At 42.1% G+C, this 21,378-nt stretch overlaps 1 protein-coding gene across 1 annotated transcript in view; it reads left to right on the top strand.

Annotated features, from left to right (window-relative positions):
- Window positions 1-362: 362 nt before the first annotated feature.
- Window positions 363-21,378, top strand: part of LOC117248026 (serine protease HTRA1A-like) — a 35,444-nt gene continuing 14,428 nt past the window's right edge. The window contains exons 1-3 of the mRNA XM_033612744.2: window positions 363-979; window positions 12,921-13,020; window positions 13,718-13,922. Of these exons, the coding sequence (XP_033468635.1) occupies window positions 520-979; window positions 12,921-13,020; window positions 13,718-13,922 (765 nt within the window). The 5' untranslated portion in view covers window positions 363-519. The remainder of the gene's footprint in view (window positions 980-12,920; window positions 13,021-13,717; window positions 13,923-21,378) is intronic.

The following is a 21,378-nucleotide window of genomic DNA, read 5'->3' on the forward strand; positions in this document are numbered from 1 at the left end:
GCTTACAAAAATAGACAGGAGGTCTGTGGAGGTGAACATAGACAGGTGAACGTCAGGCTATGGCGTAGGTTAGATGACCTTTACCCTCTCATCCCCTTTGGGGGGAAGCAACAGAGAACTACTGCTGTCACTTGATATTGGCAGTTCAGTGTCACAGTTCTTAGATAGATACAGTGTGTTGCCTTTTCATCTCTCATTTGCATTATTTTATCTTCAATCTTCAATAACCCTCTAGCTCTTCCGTTCAGTACGTCACCTAAACGCACCAATCATCAGGCTTGTTGAGATTATCTACAAAGTGAGCTGCGTCTGTGATGCGCTGCCAGCACCAACGTAAAGTCGCGTAATTGGCTGCGCAGTGGAGTTTCTGTTAAATGCCTCTCCAGCTGAAGTGACTCCCCTCTCATTACTACTGAGCTCTCTCATCCCATTACACTGCAAGCAGAGAGCGAGCTTGACAAACTCTTTGAAACTTTTTATTTAACTTTTAAAAACTTATTTTAGTTTAGTTTTTTAATCATGTTCTGGTCACTGTTGTGCGTAATCGTTGCCTTTGCGTCCTTGCCAGCAGATGCGCAAATCTCCAGCCGGTATGTTATCGGATGTCCTGCTCGGTGTGACAAGTCGATGTGTCCCCGGCTACCGGCGGACTGCCCGGCGGGACAAAGCCTCGACGCCTGCAACTGCTGCACAGTGTGCGCGTCTGGTGAGGGTGAAGCCTGCGGCGGCATTGGGAAGCTCGGGGACCCGTCGTGCGGAGAGGGGCTGGAGTGCTCGGTGTCCGCTGGGGTGGCATACACTATTACGGTAAGGAGGAGAAGCAAGACTGGGACTTGCGTGTGCAAAACCAGCGAGCCGGTGTGTGGAAGCGATGGGGTGTCCTACCGGAATATCTGCGAGCTGAAGAGGGTGAGCCGCCGGGCGCAGAAACTGCAGCAGCCACCTGTTCTTTTCATTCAGCGCGGAGCCTGCGGGAAAGGTAAGACTCAGGTTCTTCAGATCAGAAGAGACCTCAAAACCAACAAGATGTTGATAAGATTTAGTAGAAGGATGGATGGTTTGGAGAACTTTCTGCAAACATCTCACTTTAAGATGCACTGGGCTGTGACACACAAATCTGCATGTCCAAATTGGCTAAAGCAAATTATTAAATTGTCTTTCTTCACATCATGATCCCTCAAATCCTCACAGGACGTTTGTGGTTAAACTCCACACAGATGTTAGAGCTGCTTTCAGTGGCACACAATCCTCATGTGTCCAGGATAACAAGAGCCACCATTCAACTGTGTTTCCCTCTTGTTCCTGCATTACAATTAGACTCGATCAGAGAACTGTTTTTTCTGTTTTCTCGGTTGAATGAAGTCATGAGCTCCCTGATGTAAAGCTTGATCTGAGCCCCCCTTTTTTTAAATCTCTGGCATGCATAAACAGCAGTCACATGGCTGTGGCTGTAATCCGCTTGATTGTTTTATACAATGCAGTTCATGCCAGGGCAGTCTGCATTAGCTGGACCGAAAGGAATGTACAAAGCCTGATAGATATGATATAGGCTGTTATTAAACAGTGCTGCGGTGATACATTAGTGGTTTCAGTATGGACCCGCACTTTCTCAGTGTCTTGCGAAAAGTATTTCACCCTAACCAGTGGAGCTCAATAATAAACAGACATCATTCTTCACTTCTGCCGCTCCATTAAACACACCAACTGAGAATGCTCTGTTCAATTTAATCAGTGAGTCATCCATCATCATTAATGCTACATGTGTGAGATATCCTAAAATATATGAGATATTCAGGAGTGAAAAAAAAACTTGCACACATGTTTGGTTACAGGTGGTAAAGACATTGTATCAGTTTTGGTGTGTGTGTTTTACATACGTCCACCTGAAGTGTGCACCACATCTGCAGTTGAAAACTTCTGAATGAAGAGCTTCCACACCTGTTGCCTCAAAGACCTATAAGTTACCTCAAAGCTTGGAAACTTACCTCGTTGCTCTCCCACAGCCCCACCAGCTCCTTCCTCTCTCCTCTCTCTCTCTCTGTGTTTCTGTTGTCACTCATAAATCACACTTAACAGTCACATGAAGGAATGCCTGGCACTGATTCAAAGCCATAATTCCTCCTCCGTTGAAGCGAGTTTAAAACAGGCAGGAGACACCGAGGAAAACACAGAATTAGTAACCCGTATTTTTGGGAAAGGTTTACATGTACATCAAAAACTGTGTGGGCACGGTGGTAGGGCAGACTGTATCGCCACATTTGTTTGTGAGTCGTGTAAGCAACTTAAATAGTTAAGTCATGCCCAGGCAGCTAACCATGTCTGAAGCAGAGCAAGACTGTGGTGAGGGCCACTGATTTTCCAAGGCACACAGTGAAAATTTCCATGGCTGCAATAAAACGAGTCACATTTCATTTGGTAAATCAGATGCACAAACTGCTGGCGAATAATGCTGCCTGCAGTAGCATCTCTTCTGTTTTAAATTAACTGCAACATAAGATGTGATCCAAGGCAGTAATTATAATTTATTGCAGAGGTGGGACCGAGTTATTGTTTTGGAAGTCACAAGTAAGCCTCAAGTCTTTGCACTCAAGTCCCAGAGTCCCAAGATCAAGATGGGCAAGTTCCAAGTCAAGTCCAAAGTCAAGACTGACAAGTCCCTTGTTGAGTTCAAAGCCCTAAATTTTGAGTTTCGAGTCCTAAACAAGTCATAATGTGACCTAACATTAGTTCCTCATGGTTCTCTCCTTGCAACTTGATTGTATGCTGTCTCATTAGTTCAGATGAAGTGGATCTGGGGAATTAAGTGTTGACTTGCAGCGAATGAATAGTATTAATGTTAGTTGATACAGGATATGTATATGTAAGTCCTAGAGTCCCATATCAAGTCTGAAGTCAAGTCTGACAAGACCCTTGTTGAGTTCCAAGTCCTTAACTTTGAGTTTCGAGTCCTAAACAAGTCATTATTGCACTTTTCACCAAATAAATTGTCATTTAGCAACAGAGTAATACTGTATTACATTTACAAAAATCACGAGTGCTTTCCAAATTTAATTTGTTAAAATAAGTTTGAGGAAGTTGTCTCATCTCCATCTAATTTCTGACCCGCACGGTTAGTGCACTTAGTTTTTGTATGCAGACGAAATTATCTTTCCACCTGGCCCTCAATAACGTAATATTAGTTTTTTCGTGATCCTCTCCTGCAACTTCATTGAGTGTTGTTTGATTGATTCAAACAAAGTGGATCTGGGGAATTAAGTGTTGACTTGCTGGGAATGAATAGCGTTAATGTTAATTGATACAGGGAAATAATTGATTCACGGCACACTTTTAGTTAAACGACATAGGCCTACTTTTTAATCCCTGGGCTCGGGGGAAGGTGTTAGCCTAAGTATTTTCAAGTCAAAAGGCTCTAGTCCAAGTGAAGTCACGAGTCACTGGTGTTAAAGTCAAAGTCGAAATGCAAGTCCTTTTTGATTTTGTCTGGTTGAATCTTACATAATTAAATTTGTGACTCAAGTCTGACTTGAGTCTATGTCATGTGACTTGAGTCCACAACTCTGATCGCCTATTTTGGAGGGCCACATCTCCCTCAATATTCCCATATGCCTAAAATGCTTATCATTAGCAAATGTAATCAGACTCATAATCAAACTGGCATTACTATTACTATTGGTTCTAGTATTACAGTTTACTGCAGTTCTGCATGTGGTTTGTCCAAGTGGTGTTGCCGTACTCTAGCAAAAGACAGCTCAAGGGCATATTCAACTAACATTAATATCTTTATTATGTTATCGTTAAGTCTGAGTGAAGTGTCAGTCATTTATGCTGCGCTGCAGGTGTGACTTATGTACACAGTAGCAGCTTTCATTCATATAGTAACTGTACAGCTGTACTTACCTATTATAAATAAAATGCTCTAGTAGGAAATGAGCTGAGACACCCCCTGGGCAGATTTGGTCCCCCACTGCTGATTGAATGGCTATGGCCTTGGTGTGACCAAGGCTTTGGGCTTAGAATTGCAGGAGTTGACACTGAAAAGAAACTCAAAGCCCTCTCCGAGCGCCTTTACAGTAATTACCCTGCAACTTGGCCCCATGTTAAGAAAACATATGCAAGTACACTTTGCATGATGTCATTTCGTCTCTGGACCGTAAAGATGTTGATCATGCAAGTTGTTCTTTTTGGCAAAGAAAATTAGGTCAAATATTTCTATGACCTCGGGGTCGTATTTGTTTAAGATGACCCACTTTTTTGGCATTTTCAAGCCTTCATTGATAGTTATAATGGAGAGATTGACAGGAAAAATGTTCAGGATTAGAAAGGGATGACATGCACTTACATGGTGTGCATCTGTGAGATTGCCAAATTACCATTTTGACACAGAGCTGCATACAGTGGCTGCAGAAACAACCTAAAAGTTTGCAGTACTTTCTTATAATGTGCTCAGATTGTAATCCAACTCTGAACCCAGTACAGTGTGTAGCTGCTGCACTGCCACAGCCGGTGTTGCAAAACGCACTCTGTGACTCCGGCTGGTGACATGTGCTGAATACGCACATTCTTCCCTGACTTGTCTCGGCCACTCATAATATTAAAAGATCATCTTTGTGAGTGTGTCTTTTCCTTTTTTTTTTTTTTTTTTTTGTAAATGTTTTTCTATCCGTCTGTCTCTGCTGCTCCTGTTTCTGTCTGTCTGTCTGTTTTCCTCATCTATTTTGCTTCCTGTTCGTGATGCCTGTAAATCTCTCGCTCATTATTTTTTCATTTCTCTTTCCGCTTGACCATCTTTGCTGCAGCCTCTTTCATAGCTATCCATTCCTTTCATGCATTTATGAATCGCATCTTAGTCTGCGCACAACATGTTTGTGTGTCTTCTTTCCTCAAATCACACTGGTAAGGCAAACCTGGTGTGATTTCTAAAGCTCGCCATACCTCCTGTCTGCTCTGTCTGCCAGTGTAGTCACAGTTGGACCATGATAAATTTGACTAAATGTTGCACAGGCACTAAAATCCTTGAGCTGAAATATGAACAGTTTTGAAGTTATCAAATTCAAACTCCAGGGGTTGGAAGGTGGTCAGTGCATTTATAGACTGATGGTAAGTCTGTGCATCTCTTTGATACTCATGCATAATTTTCTAGCAACAAAATGTGGTCCCAACTTACTCAGATGTATGTGTGTTTCTTGTTGTATCATATGCTGCCATAAGTTGGAAGTCCCTTGTGTCCCTAATTAAATTCCTGGAGTTCAAACTAAAGAAAAAGTGGGACAAATTGTGACAAAACTAGACATGGAAAAATGTGATTAATCAGAGTTACTCACACAGTTGCACAGTGGTTCACAAAATGGTGCCAATGTGTCATTGTGATATTATAAATAGCAGAAAAGCTCATCTCTAGATCTTCATAACTGCAGTGAAGGAGAGCCTCATCAAAACTAAATGAGTCATGATGTTACACTTTAGTGCCCAAACATTCACATGTGTTGACTCATTAAATTTAAATGTGCATTGAGCCAAAATCAATGACTTACTGGAAATATTTTTATAGCACACACATTACCAAGTGGCAGGAGTTGCTATGATGTTCAAAGCAAAAGAAAGGTTTGTTTCCATTTCAGTTAGCATAAGCCTGGCTCTGGTGTGCCTCAGATTGGCCAGCAGTAGGGAATCAGTATGTGTGGTGTGTCAGTGCATGAAGAAGTGGAGCCGACCTTACTGTATTCACATCTAATTTTTCTAGTCAAGGGAATCAGAAAAAAACTGCTTCCGCTTGCAGGCGCCAATAAAACAGTGGGTACTATGTATGGGAAAATTGAAAAGAAAAGAAGCGGAGATCTTGAGCGGGGACCCGTGTGGTGAAGGTCAATGTGTACAGAGGGGAGGGGGTAATGGGTGTACTGGGTGAGGAGGTTAGGAGGCTTTGAGTGTGAGTGTGTGTATGTGTGTGAAAGAGAGCTGGCGAGAAAAACAGAGCGCCTTTAGATGAACTTTCTTCTTTAAAATGTTGTTTTTGAATGGTTTCCTGTCACTGAACACTTGATTTGGCTCCAGAAATAATCTCTTTAGACATCTGATTATTGTTAACTGATGCTTAACTTTGTTAGGATCTTTTATTAGAGCCTAATAAAGTAAGTCTCCAACCTCAATATGTCTTCCATATGGGTGAAATCTTTACTTTATTTAAAACTGACTTCAGTTACTGCAAAGTATAATTTGATCATCTTCCACTAAGACTATAGTCTTGAATAATTTTTCATCTTTTACACACCATAAGTTAGTACACACTGCTCTGCCTCCTTGTAGAGCTGGTTGTCGACTAATCACAGGGTTGGTGGTTCGATCCCCAGCTCCTGAATTGAGTACCATCACCAAAGTGTTTGAGACTGGTGGCTGAACAGCTGTTAAGTGTCTAGCACTCACCAGAATCACAGCACTGAAGAAACACCCCAAGTAGTATTTTGATGTGAAGTGGTGCTGGTGAGTGTGCTGCTATCCTTCTACTGGATCTTAGTGTTATATAATACTGTGTATCACAGTATCATCATTGATAGGCTCAAGGGCTGACATCACAGGAGTTTTTTTTAGCCTATGTGAGAGATTAATCTGCCTTCCTTTGCGCATCTTTCTCATGGCGTCCCTCAGGGCTCAATACTTGGCCCAGTATTGTACTCTGAATTGGACCGAATCACCAGTAGTTTTGGTTGCATTTTCCACCTTTGTTATGTAAACGACAGACTAGAGTTACAAAGGTATGAGATTTTCACAGTACAATAACCATCTGAGAAAATATCATGGTCTCACAGTATGATGGTATTGATGAATTTTTATATTATTATTAGTTAGAATGACCCTTAAAGAATAACACTGGAAGAGTTATTATGGTTGAACATTTTTTTATTACAATGATTGAAACTTGGAAACATTTTTGTGTGTAAAAAGTCTCCCTTTTGAAAATAACTAAAATAAAGGTGACATTCTCCGTTCATCCTCCGTGCATTTTATTTTTTCAATATCGTAGATCAGCAAATGTGAACGGTATCATAACCATAATCTGCTAATACTAATTGGATGGCAAACAACTTTCCTCACGTACATCAAATGGGAGCTCTCACTGTGTTTGTCTATGACAAAGTTTCAGGCCACCCCTTGTCCATACATGGTGATATTATTATTAGAACCCACGGGCTACTTTTGATCCCTTTTTGCTTTGTTCCTGTTTTGCAGATGTCACAATAGCCTATTTGCAAATGACTCAGTCAGTTATTCATGCTTTTGTCTGGACCTAGCTCATATGCTTTAATGAATAATCAATATACATGTTGAAATATGGCCAGTAAAATACAAGACTACTGTTGGTCAGGCTGCATGTTGTATTTTTATTTGTTCGGTTTTGTCCTGTTTTTACTGACTTGTGAAGTGCTTTGTGACCCTTACTCTTGCTACAGCAAATGAAAAAATTGCTCTCTTACTTAAAGATGCTGTATGTAACTCTGGAGAAATTTTAATGTTGAGACTCATTCCCAGGTCACTTAATACTGATGCTTTGGGTTGGTGGTGGTATTTGATGACCTTGCAGTGAGACTCAACAATCAACTATTGTATCTAAACTTTCTTACTTACTACCAAAAAATAATTTCCACATTGACTTGTACCTAAATCTTGTACAAGCTACATTTGTATAGGCCAATTATAGATAAATGTTTGTAACTAAGCTATCTACTCATGTAGCTAACAATGTCTAATGAGCTGTTGAAGTTGAGCTACACTACAGGCAGTCGGCAAGGATGATAAAAAGTTGTTTTCATTGTACTTCGTCTCGTCTCGTCGTCCTCCGCTTATCCGGGTCGCGGGGGCAGCAGCCTCAGCAGAGTAGCCCAGATAGCCCTCTCCCCAGCCACTTCCGTCAGCTCTTCCGACGGAACCCCGAGGCGTTCCCAGGCCAGCCGGGCAATGTAATCCCTGCAGCGTGTCCTGAGGTCTCCTCCCGGTTGGACATGCCCGGAATACCTCCCAGGGGAGGCGTCCAGAAGGCATCCTTACCAGATGCCCGAACCACCTCAACTGGCTCCTCTCGATGTGGAGGAGCAGCGGCTCTACTCCGAGTCCCTCTTGGATGTCCGAGCTCCTCACCCTATCTCTAAGGCTGAGCCCAGCCACCCTACGGAGGAAACTCATTTCAGCCGCTTGTACTTGCTATCTCGTTCTTTCGGTCACTACCCAGAGCTCGTGACCATAGGTGAGGGTTGGATCGTAGATTGACCGGTAAATCGAGAGCCTAGCTTTCTGGCTAAGCTCCCTTTTCACCACAACGGACCAGTTAAGCGCCTGCATCACTGCTGACGCCGCCCCAATCCGCCTGTCAGTCTCCCGCTCCATCCTACCCTCACTCGTGAACAAGACCCCGAGATACTTAAACTCCTCCACCTGAGGCAGGACCTCCCCCCCGACCTGGAGTGGGCCATTGTACTTACTTTAGGAATTACTTTACTGACTTATTCATTTCTCCAACTTTCTCATCTCGTCTCACCCCTGTGTGTGTGTGTGTGTGTGTGTGTGTGTGTGTGTATCTTACTTACTGACTTGAGTTGCACTTCTTCCTGGAATGCACAGATTTGGTTGCCCGATTAGCATCACGGGAGATAAACACATGTAATTGGTCTGGAGTTTCCTGGTCAGCCCTACAAGTCCTACACACAGTGTTTTGGTTAAAATAGATACAGTGTTAAAATTGAATAAATCTCTGGGTCTGGATAGGACAGTGTCTGGGTCAGGAGTTAGACCTTGGTCCACCTATTAGTGACCTCAGGGGGGATGGGGAGGGAGAGTGTCTTGCTGCAGGGGGTGTGGTGCACCAATATAGGCCAGTGTACTTTAAGTATACTGTATGTGGATAACCAAAACTACACACAAAATAAATGCTTTTTTCAACAGAAATCATCCAAACTCCTACCAGTGACACGCCAAACTTTAAATTATATCACCACAACTCAGCAGGTGAGCTCCCACTACACCAGCCACTCCCGTGACTGGAGGCCAATACCAGCTGCAGCACTAAAAGATAAAACCATATGTTAATAAGTTCAGTTTACTAAAATACAAATAAAATAATTTGCAATGAGCCTTGTAACAGCTCAGGTGCTCTCACCTTGACTGGCCAAATTTTGCCTGAGTCCTAGTGTCCCCCTGCTACATATGCAATGGCGTTAGGACTGGGAGAGGTTTGATTTGTCACAGTGACTTACAGCTGGAAGCAAACTTGCCTTATCTGTTCACTTTTACTTGAAACATTTCTGACCTAACATTGTTTGAGATATCTCCCTTTTTCTTGCCATATTATAAACATATTTAATATAAAGATTTTGCATGTGCAGCGGTAGCCAAATATCTGTCTGTTATATGATGGTGCCTGCATCCACAGACCTTCCAGAGTCAGCCTCTGGCAACAATTTAGTAGATGGAGAAATGTTACAAAAGCAATATGTGGATTAGACAATAATCAAAAGGCTCTACTTGCAGACTTTCTCTTCACACATCAGTGACATTCAGGATTTCAAATTTAAGGATGAATTAGCATTTTTTTGGCATTTAAGGAGACATCTGCTCATAAGTCAGCTTAATTCTACAACAGTAAAGCCCCTCTAAGCTCATTTCAGCAGTGAAATAATCTGACAGTGCATAAATCAAGCAACAACGGCTTGGACGGGCTCTTTAATGTAACTGAACTGTGCGTAACTTCTGATTCATGGTTTCCCATCTCTACAAACTCGTCACCAATGGGCCTATAAGTCTACTATCATCACATGGCGTTGCAGTTGTAGTAGTGTGTCTCTGGAAGTCAGTTCCCTCATGTGTGTAAGGAGGCAGCACTCATCGTAATACGGTTAAGTGGAAGAGACTGAGAGCCTGTACTGATGCTCCAGAAACAACACAAGTTCTGGACACTGGGCCTGCTCTCTCAAACTATAATCCTATCAGAGCTGACCACCAACCCCTGGGTGTGAAGCTAGCACGGGGAAAATGACTCCAGTCTTTCCATTACTTCTCTTTCTTACTGTGGTGAGAAACTTGTGTGACATTTATCAGGTTTAATGTTTGATTTGTAGCTTTAAAGTTCAACAGGGAAAATATAGGCTGTATGGAGGTTTGGAGAAAAGTAGTTATTCTTTTTTGGTAGCAGCATGGCTCCAGGGATGTAGGTCAATCAGTCCACCACTTCTGCCCAGACCAAAATATCTCAACATGTATTAGATGGATTGTAAGGTTTTTTTGTAGAGACATTCATACTTCCTATATTATAAAACCAAGCAGCAACCGCAGGGGCTGAAGAATGAAGCCAATGTCGAGGTGCCAAAAACTGCAGTTCCTTGAATGGTCACTTGAGGCTGACTTGAAAAGCAAGTCAATCCTCATAGACCCCATATTAAAAAGTCCAAATTTATAGAAAAAAAAAACATGTTTACAGCCTGGATTTGGTGTTTATAGCTTATTTCTCCACGCATGACGACTGTATAAGAGGTGAATTTTTATATTGCATTTTATTAAGGCTTAAAATTACTCATAATTGAGGGTATAGCTTCTCCAAGTGACAGGCTGACTGAGACGTTAGTACAGTCTGTGAGGGGGCGTCGGTGGCTTAGTGGTAGAGCAGGCGCCCCATGTACAAGGCTGTTGCCGCAGCGGCCCAGGTTCGAGTCCAGCCTGTGGCCCTTTGCTGCATGTCACTCCCCCTCTCTCTCCCCCCCTCACACTTAACTGTCCTGTCTATTAAAGACAAAAAATATCTTTAAAAAAAAAAAAGTACAAAAAGTTGCTCCTTCACAGCTCCATTTCTGGTCCAAATATGGTCACTTCTGGCTCCACGAAAAACAAACAAGATAGCAACAGCCAAAAGGTTTTAAAAAAAACTGGAGCCTACAACCAGTGGGTGACGTCATGGTAGCTATGTCTATTACTTTGTGCAGTCAATGGACTGTATAAAACTGTCCCTCCAGGATTTCGCCTGCTATATTTGTGATTGCCACAGCCTGAAATGTCTGATTTCATGGCAGTCTTTCTAAAGAATTGTGATGCATGTTGTAATGTTTATAAGTGTTTGTATTTTTTTTTCTTTTTTTTTCAGTGACATTGTTGAGGCAAGTAAAAAATTGCCTCAATTGCCGTTAATCTCACCCTGACACTGAAAAGCTTCAAACTGTCGTTAAAGCCCTTAATAACCGCTGGGTAACGTTAGCTGTGTGATGCTAAAAGTTAGCCCTGTCACTGTGTGTTTGTCACTCAGTCCTCCATGGCAGTTCCCATCCTGCAGCAGTAGTCTCACTATAAACAGAGAGACAGAGGGGCTGACCGAATCAATACGCTGCACGCAGCTCTACAATAAATTAGATTTCACCTGTCTTAATTCGTAAAATTTGCAGTAAAGTTGCAATAATTAGACAAAATTGGTCACACAGAATTCATGGGGATTGGCTCAACCTAGTCAACATTTCTATGTGGGGCCCATGTGGGTAGTAAATGGGCTGAAGAATGGGCCCCATATAGGATTGTCCACAGGTTCTTCAATGGCCCCATGGTTGATTTTACCTATGTGGGATACAGATATGATCCCCATGTTGGGCCCGTACCCACTTGGTACACAGATAGCCCCAGCATTACCCATGTGTGGCCCATTTGGGTAAGCCCATCCATGTGGGCAATTGGCACGGGACCATTATTGAACCCGTGGACAGTCCCATATAGGGTCCATTTTTCAGCCATCAATTGATGATTGCTAGACTTTTCCTCTAGCACCATAATCGGGTCAAAACGTCAATTTGTCAATCCCACTAGCCTCAGCTATACTTTGTGTTTGATGCTAATATGCAAATATTAGCATGCTAACACTCCAAAGTAATTGATGAACATGGTAAATGTTATCAGCCTAGGTGCAGCCTTACATAACATATCTGTAGACTCTCAGTCTTGTCAATGGATGGATGAATGGATGGATAGAATTTATCTGACAACTGAGTAGACTTGTAGAATTGTATAACACCCGAATTTTCCCCCTGCGGGTTAACAAATGTTTTCATACAGTATAATTTAGTGGCATTCAGTACGGCAAGACAGTGCTCATTCCATGCTTGTGTTAGCTTAAATGCACCTCAAGCGGAAAGTCTCTTTCTCTCTCCTTAACCCTTCACTGCAATCAATGATATCCCAGGGCTTATGGGTGCCTTTAACTTTCGCAAATTCTGCCCTGTAGGAGAGTGTAATGACTGAAAATTGCCCTTGTGAGACAAAATAGTCCAAGGTACGTGGCAAAATAAGGGTTTACACATGGAAGGATGAAAAGCTCAGAGGGAAAAGGTCTGGGGAGTCTTGATTCATAGCTTTGGTTAAACTGTCTTCTGGGTAGACCTTAATTACCAGGTAAATCAGTCAACATTTCCTGACTTGCCCAATGCTGTATAGATGGTGGGATGTGTGATTCAGTGAAGTTGGCAGTGCTCTAACATACAGTGTCAGACAGTGTGAGTGTGAGAGTGGCACTGTGAGGACCAATTTGGGCTTGACAAAAGACCTGTTGATGGCTAAAGAATTTAAAGTCTGTGTATCCAATTAACCACAGAGTAAGATAAGGGTAAAGGTCAAGGTTAAGTATTTATTTGTGAGGTTTATGGCCAGAGTTAAGGGTTTGTAAATGAGTGTGTGCCTGTGTGTCAGGCCTGCCCTAGACAGTCTCAACCGCAGATGAACTGTCATCTTTTCTTTTCCTCACTGTGTTATGATAAAGGGCAGTTTTATTGGTTGGTTTGCTATTCTCACACAGCTCTTACCTCATGCAGTATTTCAGTGCATCTTTTGTTTGCTTTTACTCATCTGACATCCTGACTTGTGTGTGTGTGTGTGTGTGTGTGTGTGTGTGTGTGTTGTATTTCTAGCTCAGGAGAACCCAGACAGCCCAAGACACAAATACAACTTCATTGCCGACGTGGTGGAGAAAATTGCCCCGTCTGTGGTTCACATTGAACTTTACCGCAAGTAAGAGCCGTGCACCTGTGTGTGTATGTGTGTGTGGGACAGACTGAAACACACTTTACAGCCCACCTGTGTACTTAACCAGACCACACCAGTTGGTAGAGCACCTTACTCTCCACTTCAGTCTTTCAACATCTTTTCTTTTCATCGTCTCACCAGCTTTTATGCTCTTTTATCTCTGCTTCACGTCCTTCTTTGACACCTCAGTTCTTTGTCTGTGTCGTCTCTGTCGAGTCTGTCACTGTGGCTTGTAAAGTGGCTCTTTGAACGTCTGCAGCACTCTGATTTCTACGTTTCCATCTTTCCCTCACTCAGATCTGTCTCTTGTCTTTTTCTTCTCTCCTCCGCTATCGCTGCCTCAGGTTGACTTGAAAGCAGTTTTTCACTGAGGCTGTGCTGAATATATTAATGCTACCGTGTGTGTTTGTTTCCTCCTCTTATTGTTTTTATGTATTCTTAATCTCTCCAGCTCACCTTTAAAAACGTACCTGCCTGCTGTTTGTATATTTACCTCTATATATTTACCTCTACCTTGCTTTCAACTTTTGAGTCTTGCACTGCTGTTACATCAGGCATTGTTTTTGCTGTCTTTTCAGTTTGTTTTTACAGAAGAAGAGACCTGTTGAAAGGTTGAAGTGAATAGAAATTCTCTAATCCCCTCCTCATCCACCTTCTCACCACCCTATTCTTCCCCCCACAGGATGACTTATTCCAAACGGGAGGTGGCGGTGGCCAGTGGTTCTGGCTTTGTTGTGTCAGACGATGGCCAGATTGTGACCAATGCCCACGTCGTGGCCAATAAGCACCGGGTGAAAGTGGAGCTGAAGAGCGGCGGCTCCTATGATGCCAAAATCAAAGATGTGGACGAGAAATCGGACATCGCCCTCATCAAGATCGAAGCACCGGTCAGTCAAAGTGTCACACAGTCCGAAGGCTAGCAAAGTAACAGAGCTACAGTGGGAATTAGAGACATCTAGAAAGTGAAATGTTGATGAAACTAAGTGCCTGAACACATTTTCTGCTTCTTTTTATTGCCTATTATAGCCAGGTCTCCCTCAAAGGAACAGTTCACCCAAAAAATAAATCCAAAATTCATGTTTTTCCCTCTTACTATTTATCGATCTAGATTATTTCAGTGTGTTATTTTGGTGTTGGAGATATCAGCCGTAGAGATGTCTGCCTTCTCCCGAATATAGTGGAACTAGATGGCACTCGGCTCAGAGGGCCAAAGAATATAGATTTGAAAAACTCAACAGCAGTTTCTCCTTCCTGAAATCATGACTTGGAGACTGAAAATAATCCGCAGACCTTGTTCCGAGCATTTTCGTAGGAACTATTTTCTCTCTACCGAACTACACCCACCAACCGTATCACCACGCAGAAGGAAGCATGCATCATGACAGCCCGAGATGTGAACATTAATGACGTCCTCAGCTGAATTGTAATATTAGCTAGGTCAGTGGTGCTCAGTGAGCTAGTAGTATCAGTGTGTGGTGGTATGACTGGCAGCTTTAGTTCAGTAATTTGACATTTTGTGAAATATGTTTATGCACTTTCTCGCCAAAAATGAGATGAAAAATTAGTACTCTCATGTTCTCTAGCAAGAGCCAGGAGGTGAGGGTATTTTCCCAAATGTCCCACTAGTCCTTTAAAAAAGATATACTTTCTTATTGAGGTGTGATTAGTTTAATTAAAGCCAGAGAAACAGGCTTACTGGAAAATAAATTTCCTCCGCTCTCCCACTAAACTTTCTCTTATTTTCATTTCCTTTTCTGTTTTTTGGCTCTTGACCCTGAGAATGAAGTTTACTCAACCACCGATGCACGTCAGTACAAAACCATGTTTTTGACCAGGATGAGAACAATAGATGTTGGTTTCACAAAAGACTATTTATGCAAGTTTTACTAGTCAGTTGGAATGAGAAAATATGCAAAGCTACACAGAATTTTCAGTGCACTCAATCACTGCAACAAGATCAAAACATTAACTTGCTCTTTTGCACTTAAACTGTTGGGACATTTGAAGGCTGTGGGATTGTATTCTGGCATGAGAGTCCTCCAAATCTAGGAGATTATTTAGATTGCAAGTGAAGTAAAGTGAGAATGCAGGTGCAGCCAAATGGGTCTTTAAAAGACAGCTGGCTGGCAGTCAGTCCAGATCCTGTTGGTGTTCAGACACGACAGCCTGCAAATACTCGGCAAGTTGCTCTTCTCACGAACGTCGTGCAGAGACAATAACAAGCCTGTGGCCAGTTCAAAGCCAGCGATGATATTTAAAGGCAAAAAGTTTGCTGCACAGAACGTTTACTACATTTCTTCTCTTGTTATCGCCATGTCCCTATCTATCTATGTTTCTTTCTCTATATACTGGACAGTAGGGATCCCTATTACATGTTAATCACAGTCAACAGTCATGTAAAGGAATGCATGGCAGAGATCCAGGGCCTATTGACTGGGAGTCAGAGCAGGGTGCATTATGGTGCTCACTCTCATGCCTGGGTGACACAGCTGAATAGATGCTCATGACAGCAACACAAGGTGTATTACAAAGACTCCCAATTCTGAAAAGAGGTCGAAACATTCAGGTTTTTGTTCGGCCAACAATGTGAGCGAAGAGTGCGGAAAAGAGCAGTGACAGACACTTTGTTTTTGCTCATCTTATAATGAAAGCTTTTCCGTCTGTTGATGACAGGCTGGTCTTTATTCGGGGGATTTGTTTGCATCACATGCTCAGTGTGTACAGCCCTGCAGATTCAAGACTGACATATACTTTATATTGTAGAGGCATGAAAAAGATCATCATCATTGCAGAAGTTAGTGTTTATATAGCATGCATTTCCAGCGTAAAATGCATTTATAGCATTCCTCTGCATGACTTTGTGACCCAACTGGCTGGTAAACAACAGGTGATTGTGATAAAGCAGGTTAATTGTAATCAAATGACAGCCAGATGTATCCAGGGTGTCACACTGGGAGAAAGCACACTTAGCATCATGAGCATCCTTGTTTTGATAAAGAGTGTAAGTCATTGTGTGAAGTCGGAGCAGGTCATTCAGGCCATGAGTCAGTGATGAAGCCCCAGAGGACATGTGGTCTCTTTGGAAAGGCCACATGATTTAGATGGAGCAGGCATTTTTGCTAATGAGGGGGAGTTGGCGTGTATGTGTGTGTGTGTGTGTGTGTGTGTGTGTGTGTGTGTGTGTGTGGAACTAGTGAGAGTTAATACAGGCTGAAATTAGAGGATGAGTAAGTTATAATGAGAGGGTAGGAGGGCGAGCAAACTTGTCATTTTGGATTACATATAAAAGGGAAAGTGTATTCATCCAGACCTATAGCTACAGGGTATTTGATTTCACTACCTAAAGAGTAATAACTGTAAATTCCAGCTTTGAAAAAAAATCTTTCTTCATTCGACGGCAGTTCACTGAAGGTATGGATAACGGAGTGCTGTCAGAGCAAGTCTCAAATGAAATCTGGATTCCTTGAGGGCAATTTCCACATCAAGTCAGATTAAAATGGTACAACATTTTCCCTTAAAAGCTTAACAGCTGACAGCTCATTCTTGATTGGAAAAAACAGTTGACAAAGCAATCTTTACTCAAGACCCACTTACTTGCATGTTCTGATGCTTTTGAATGTATCACACAGTTTTCTTGAGTGAAGATGAAGTTCCAAAAGTGCCCAGAGGTTTGAACATCTACTCTTCATGACAACTAGGCAAACCTCATTTATTGGTGAAGACTGTAATATCGTCAAAAGCTCCAGAGTGCTGCAGCCCAATCCAACCAAAACCCACCACTGTGGTTAACATGTGGTTATATTTAGGCACAAAAGACACTTGGTTATGGTTAGGAAAAGATCATGTTTAGGCTTAAAATACCCTCTAAATCACTACTGGAAACCCTGCAATGTGTTCTTAAAGAACACCCAAGTTTGACGGCACAATGTGTAGCTAAAAACACTGTCTCTGGAACACTGGAAATGCTGAGATGTCTCACAAATTAACAGCCCATTTTGTTGTTTGCTGGTCTTAAACTCTGCAGCTTGCCAGATGTCTCGCAGAAGTATCACACCATCCACCATCCCCTCCACCCCTCCATGACAAAGTCAGCTCATATATATGTAATCTGAACTATGTCTCATTGGAAACGTTGATATAATATGTATGAAACATATCTGTGCTTTGCAAAAACTTACAATACCAACATTTTCTTTGGCGACTGGACTGCCAGAATAAGCGAGACCTTGACGATTGATTTGTCAGTTGTAGGCCCATTAATTAATTGTCAATTATTTTTGATAATTGATGCATCGTAGTAAGAAAGTACAAAATCATTACGCTGAACATTTTTGGGTTTTGGACTGGTGGTTGGACAAAACAAGACACTTGTTGACATTGCCTTGAGCTCTTGAAAATTGTGATGGCCATTTTTAAATATGTTCTGCTGACAAAAGGTTAAACAATAAATTTAGAAATCCTTGCCAAATTGATCAAGTATTGCAGCCAGCGGAAACTGCTAAAACCAGCTCCTTTTAATGTCCGTACCTATGAAATATATGAAGGGTAACTAAACAAGTTTTCAAGACTCAAGTCAAGTCTTTACGGAGGCAAGTCTCAAGTAAGCCAAGTCTCCAGTGAAGTCTCAAGTCTTAATTTTTGTGGTTTAAGTTTGGCTTAAAGTCAAAGTGTCGATTCTGTCTCTGATAGCTACTAAGCCTGGAGTAACTGCAAGTTCTTCAGAGCAAGAAATGAACAAGATATCCCTAATTTCTGAACACACACTGACTCCATAGAGAGGGAAAGACAAATAGAAGCTGTAGATTTGATAGCACCACAACAATAAGATGCTTATCTAGATTTAAAAGACAAAACAAACATTACATCAGCCAAATTTCTCTTTTCATCTTTAGTTTAAGAGGTTTATTAGAGAAATCTCTGTGCCCGTAAGCATGAATTGGGCTATTTTCTTGCAAAATTACCATATGAGACTTTATGAATTCATATCCTGACTGGTGCTGAATATATCTCGTTAATCTTCCATCCTCCCCTCCCTCATTCCTGTCTGCCTTCGCTCTCTGCTCCTCACTCTTTTCCTCGTAGTGTTCTCTCTGTCAAAGAAAAGCTGACTCCAGAAGCAGCCTGAGATAATCAATAAACAATTGTACCAGTTTATGAGTGAGAAAGTTTAAAGTTAGGTTTTCCCTCAGCCTAATGACTCGCTTCTGTCGCATTTCTCTTTCCTTTTCTGTGTGAAATTGGAGTTTATTGGTAGCAAGACCCAGTCCATTCTCGGGGCTGTGGTCTACCCCTCGGCTCTGGGGAATACATTAGTCTGTCTACAGCAGCTGGAACTTCAGAGGGGAAGGGAAGGGGGAAAAAGTGCTGCACTCACTTGTTCCTGTGTCGAGAGTAGGGGGGAAAAGAGAAAGCAAGAGGGACAGAGAAAGAGGCAGCGATGTGGTCAAGGCCTGGAAAATGGATCCATATGTCTGGAGGACTATGTGAGCTAATACGTTGATGAGTGCATTGTGTGATGTGGCAACGGCACAATTACGATAGAACTCATTGTGCCTCAGCTTTTAAAAGGCTTCTCATTAACCTCATTCTCTCACTGAGAACTTGGACATGGTCACACTCACTTGGAAGTGATTACATTGAGTTGGACGCGTTTAGGTTTACCTGCTTTCACTCTTGCTGCTCAAGCTTGCTGTCTTGGAAGGACTTGGAAACAGCAATGCTGTCTTGGAATGACTTCAACACTCTAATGCACTGTGCTGGGAATTTTCCATATCATTCCAGATCATTTTACTACATGACCTGTGCAGTCATTAACTTTGGCTTGGGTGCTTTATACTGCAAATACAGCTGAATGCAGTAAACCCACTGATCCTTGGCTTTGTTCACACTGCAGCTCAAACATACGCTACTTAGGCACAACAGGACTTTGGATTTTTCGATAAAACCGAAAGCATAAAAGCATAGGACTTTAAGGAATTGGTTATTTTTTTGTGTTTATCTGCTCTACTGTGAGCTGCAAACGTTACTAAGACTTGCTAACTTGCTTTTTACCCACAATAATAACATAACCTAGTGTTACTTCCAAGGCCAAGAGTTAGCATTATTATTAGCTAACTAGTGAAGGTAGAGACTTCGTCCTGGTCTTTCTTTAGTTTAGGTTTACAAGTTTCCACAACCACAGCTCAAACTTCCTCAAAGCCCTTTGTCTTTCAGAGTATACATTTCTACTTTGTCCATTTAGGTTTTTCGGTTCTAACCATCCAAACAGGGTTATGTTAGTTTAATCAGACATTTTCCCTTATAAAGCCCTGAAAACATGTTTCCACCGAACACTTTCAGTATTGTACCCTTAGAACTGGTACATAACCCATATGGACATCTACCTAAACCCTAGATCTGTTTAGCGTTTTCACCACAGACAGTGACTCTCAAATGTAGGCAGGGTTGTTACCGATAGTAGTAGCTGCGTCATTGCTCCTTCCAGCTCTTGCTGTATTCACTGTAGACATTCGTTGGCAATGTGGAGGAACGTCTGCATCTCGTTGATTGTCCATGGGGTTGCACACACGTTTTCAGAACAATAAAGAACAGACAGGAATATTTTAAGTCGGGCCCGTAGAGGATGCACACCAGAGACTAGACCAAACGCTTACCTTCCACCGGCCCAGCAGGGTACTTCCAGTTTAGCTTGCTGCTAACTTGCAATAAAATGATATTGGATTGAACGGATCAAATCCCGAGTCAAACATATCATTTTGCAGGGCTTGTGACACTTAAAATAATGTATCCACTGATTTACATAGATCTCTTTCCCAATGTGGGTCTATGGTAAACAGTCTTTTTGGGCCTAATGGCATCACATGATGGACCCAGAAGTTGTAGTTATAAGCTTTGGCTGCTGGGAAAATTGGCTTCAAAGCTATAAGTGCCTTTCCTGGGGGCATAGTACTAGGTACCTCAACAGAGGGGTTATGAATAAATGTGACGGAACGAAATGGTCCTGTTGGTACCATCCACCACTTGTGACAATTGAGACACAAAAATAACTATTCTAATGTGTAACAAACTGAACTGAACTGGACTGCTTGGTGGAAATGAGGCTTAATGCAAGGACAAGTTGCTCTTTTATTTGCTAACTTTTTTTGCTTAGGACATGTAGCTTTGCCTATCTGTCTTTCAGCAGTCTTCATAGACCTCAAAGACGTAGCTATCAAGGTTACATTTATAAGCTTCTTTCAGCATTCTCATTTTAAAACAAGTCAGTCAGAGACAGATAATAACCAACTTATGAATGTTAATTAGCCAGCTAGCTTTGTCTTAGAAAACCAGCCAGCAAGAGTTGTCATTTCAGCTGCCAAATCAATGTTTGCAAACTAGAAATAAGTTGCTTTTGTCTATTTCTGTCTTAAATCAAGGGCTCGTTGTTTCAAAAATGACTGGCCATGTTGTGTGGTTTATCTGCTACCGTTATTGTGAACTACATATATTCCATGTTAGGAAAAAACAGCTTCCTGTTCCTATTTTTAACACCAGAGGCGGTGTAATGATAAGTTGCCTGAAAAACAATTATATCCCACTGAAACTGTTGAATGTTACTATAAATAAATTAGCCATTAACTTTAAACCTCATGCTACAGTCAGCTTTACAAGACGTGGCAGGAAAAAACTGGCCTCATGTTTCCCATATGGTCCCCTGAAACAATGGCACTGTTTGTCCCTGTATTACCCATCACCTACTATTAAGAGTCTCAGCCCGTTCTCTCTGGGAAATTTGCCTGGTGCTGGTTTGGACGGCGCTATTATTGGAATATGTATGTATGTGTGTGTGTGTGTGTGTGTGTGTGTGTGTGTGTGTTTATGTGCAGAGAGGAGAGAGAAGGAATGTGCCTCTGTGCAGCCATGTGTTCCTGCATTTATCTGTTTATCAGCAACATTGGGTAAATGTTTCCCCAGGAAGTAGGAGATGTCTACATCCCTAGATGAACAGCACCGACAGAGAAACGCAAGCTTGCAATCAATTATTCAAATCCGTGTGTGTGTGTGTGTGTGTGTGTGTGCATGGATGGGTTTAAGACGGCTCACTGCAGGGACGTAGAGGACACGCTCTATTGCCAGTGGAAAGACACTGCATGTCGTCCTTCAGAGACAGAGGGAGGGGAAATGAATCACATCCTCCTCTCCTCCTGACCCAAACTCTCTCCTTCATCTCTTGTCCCTGTAACTAAAATGGTTCCCATGCTTAAGGATGCAGTGGAGTGGGAAAAGAGCCAAGGAAAATACGCACACACTCACACACTATTTTGCCCTGCTGGGTCTTGATGCACTTTGTCTTGGCCTACTTTT

This window comes from Epinephelus lanceolatus, chromosome 17, assembly GCF_041903045.1.
Source record: "Epinephelus lanceolatus isolate andai-2023 chromosome 17, ASM4190304v1, whole genome shotgun sequence".
NCBI classification, from domain to species: Eukaryota; Metazoa; Chordata; class Actinopteri; order Perciformes; family Serranidae; genus Epinephelus; species Epinephelus lanceolatus.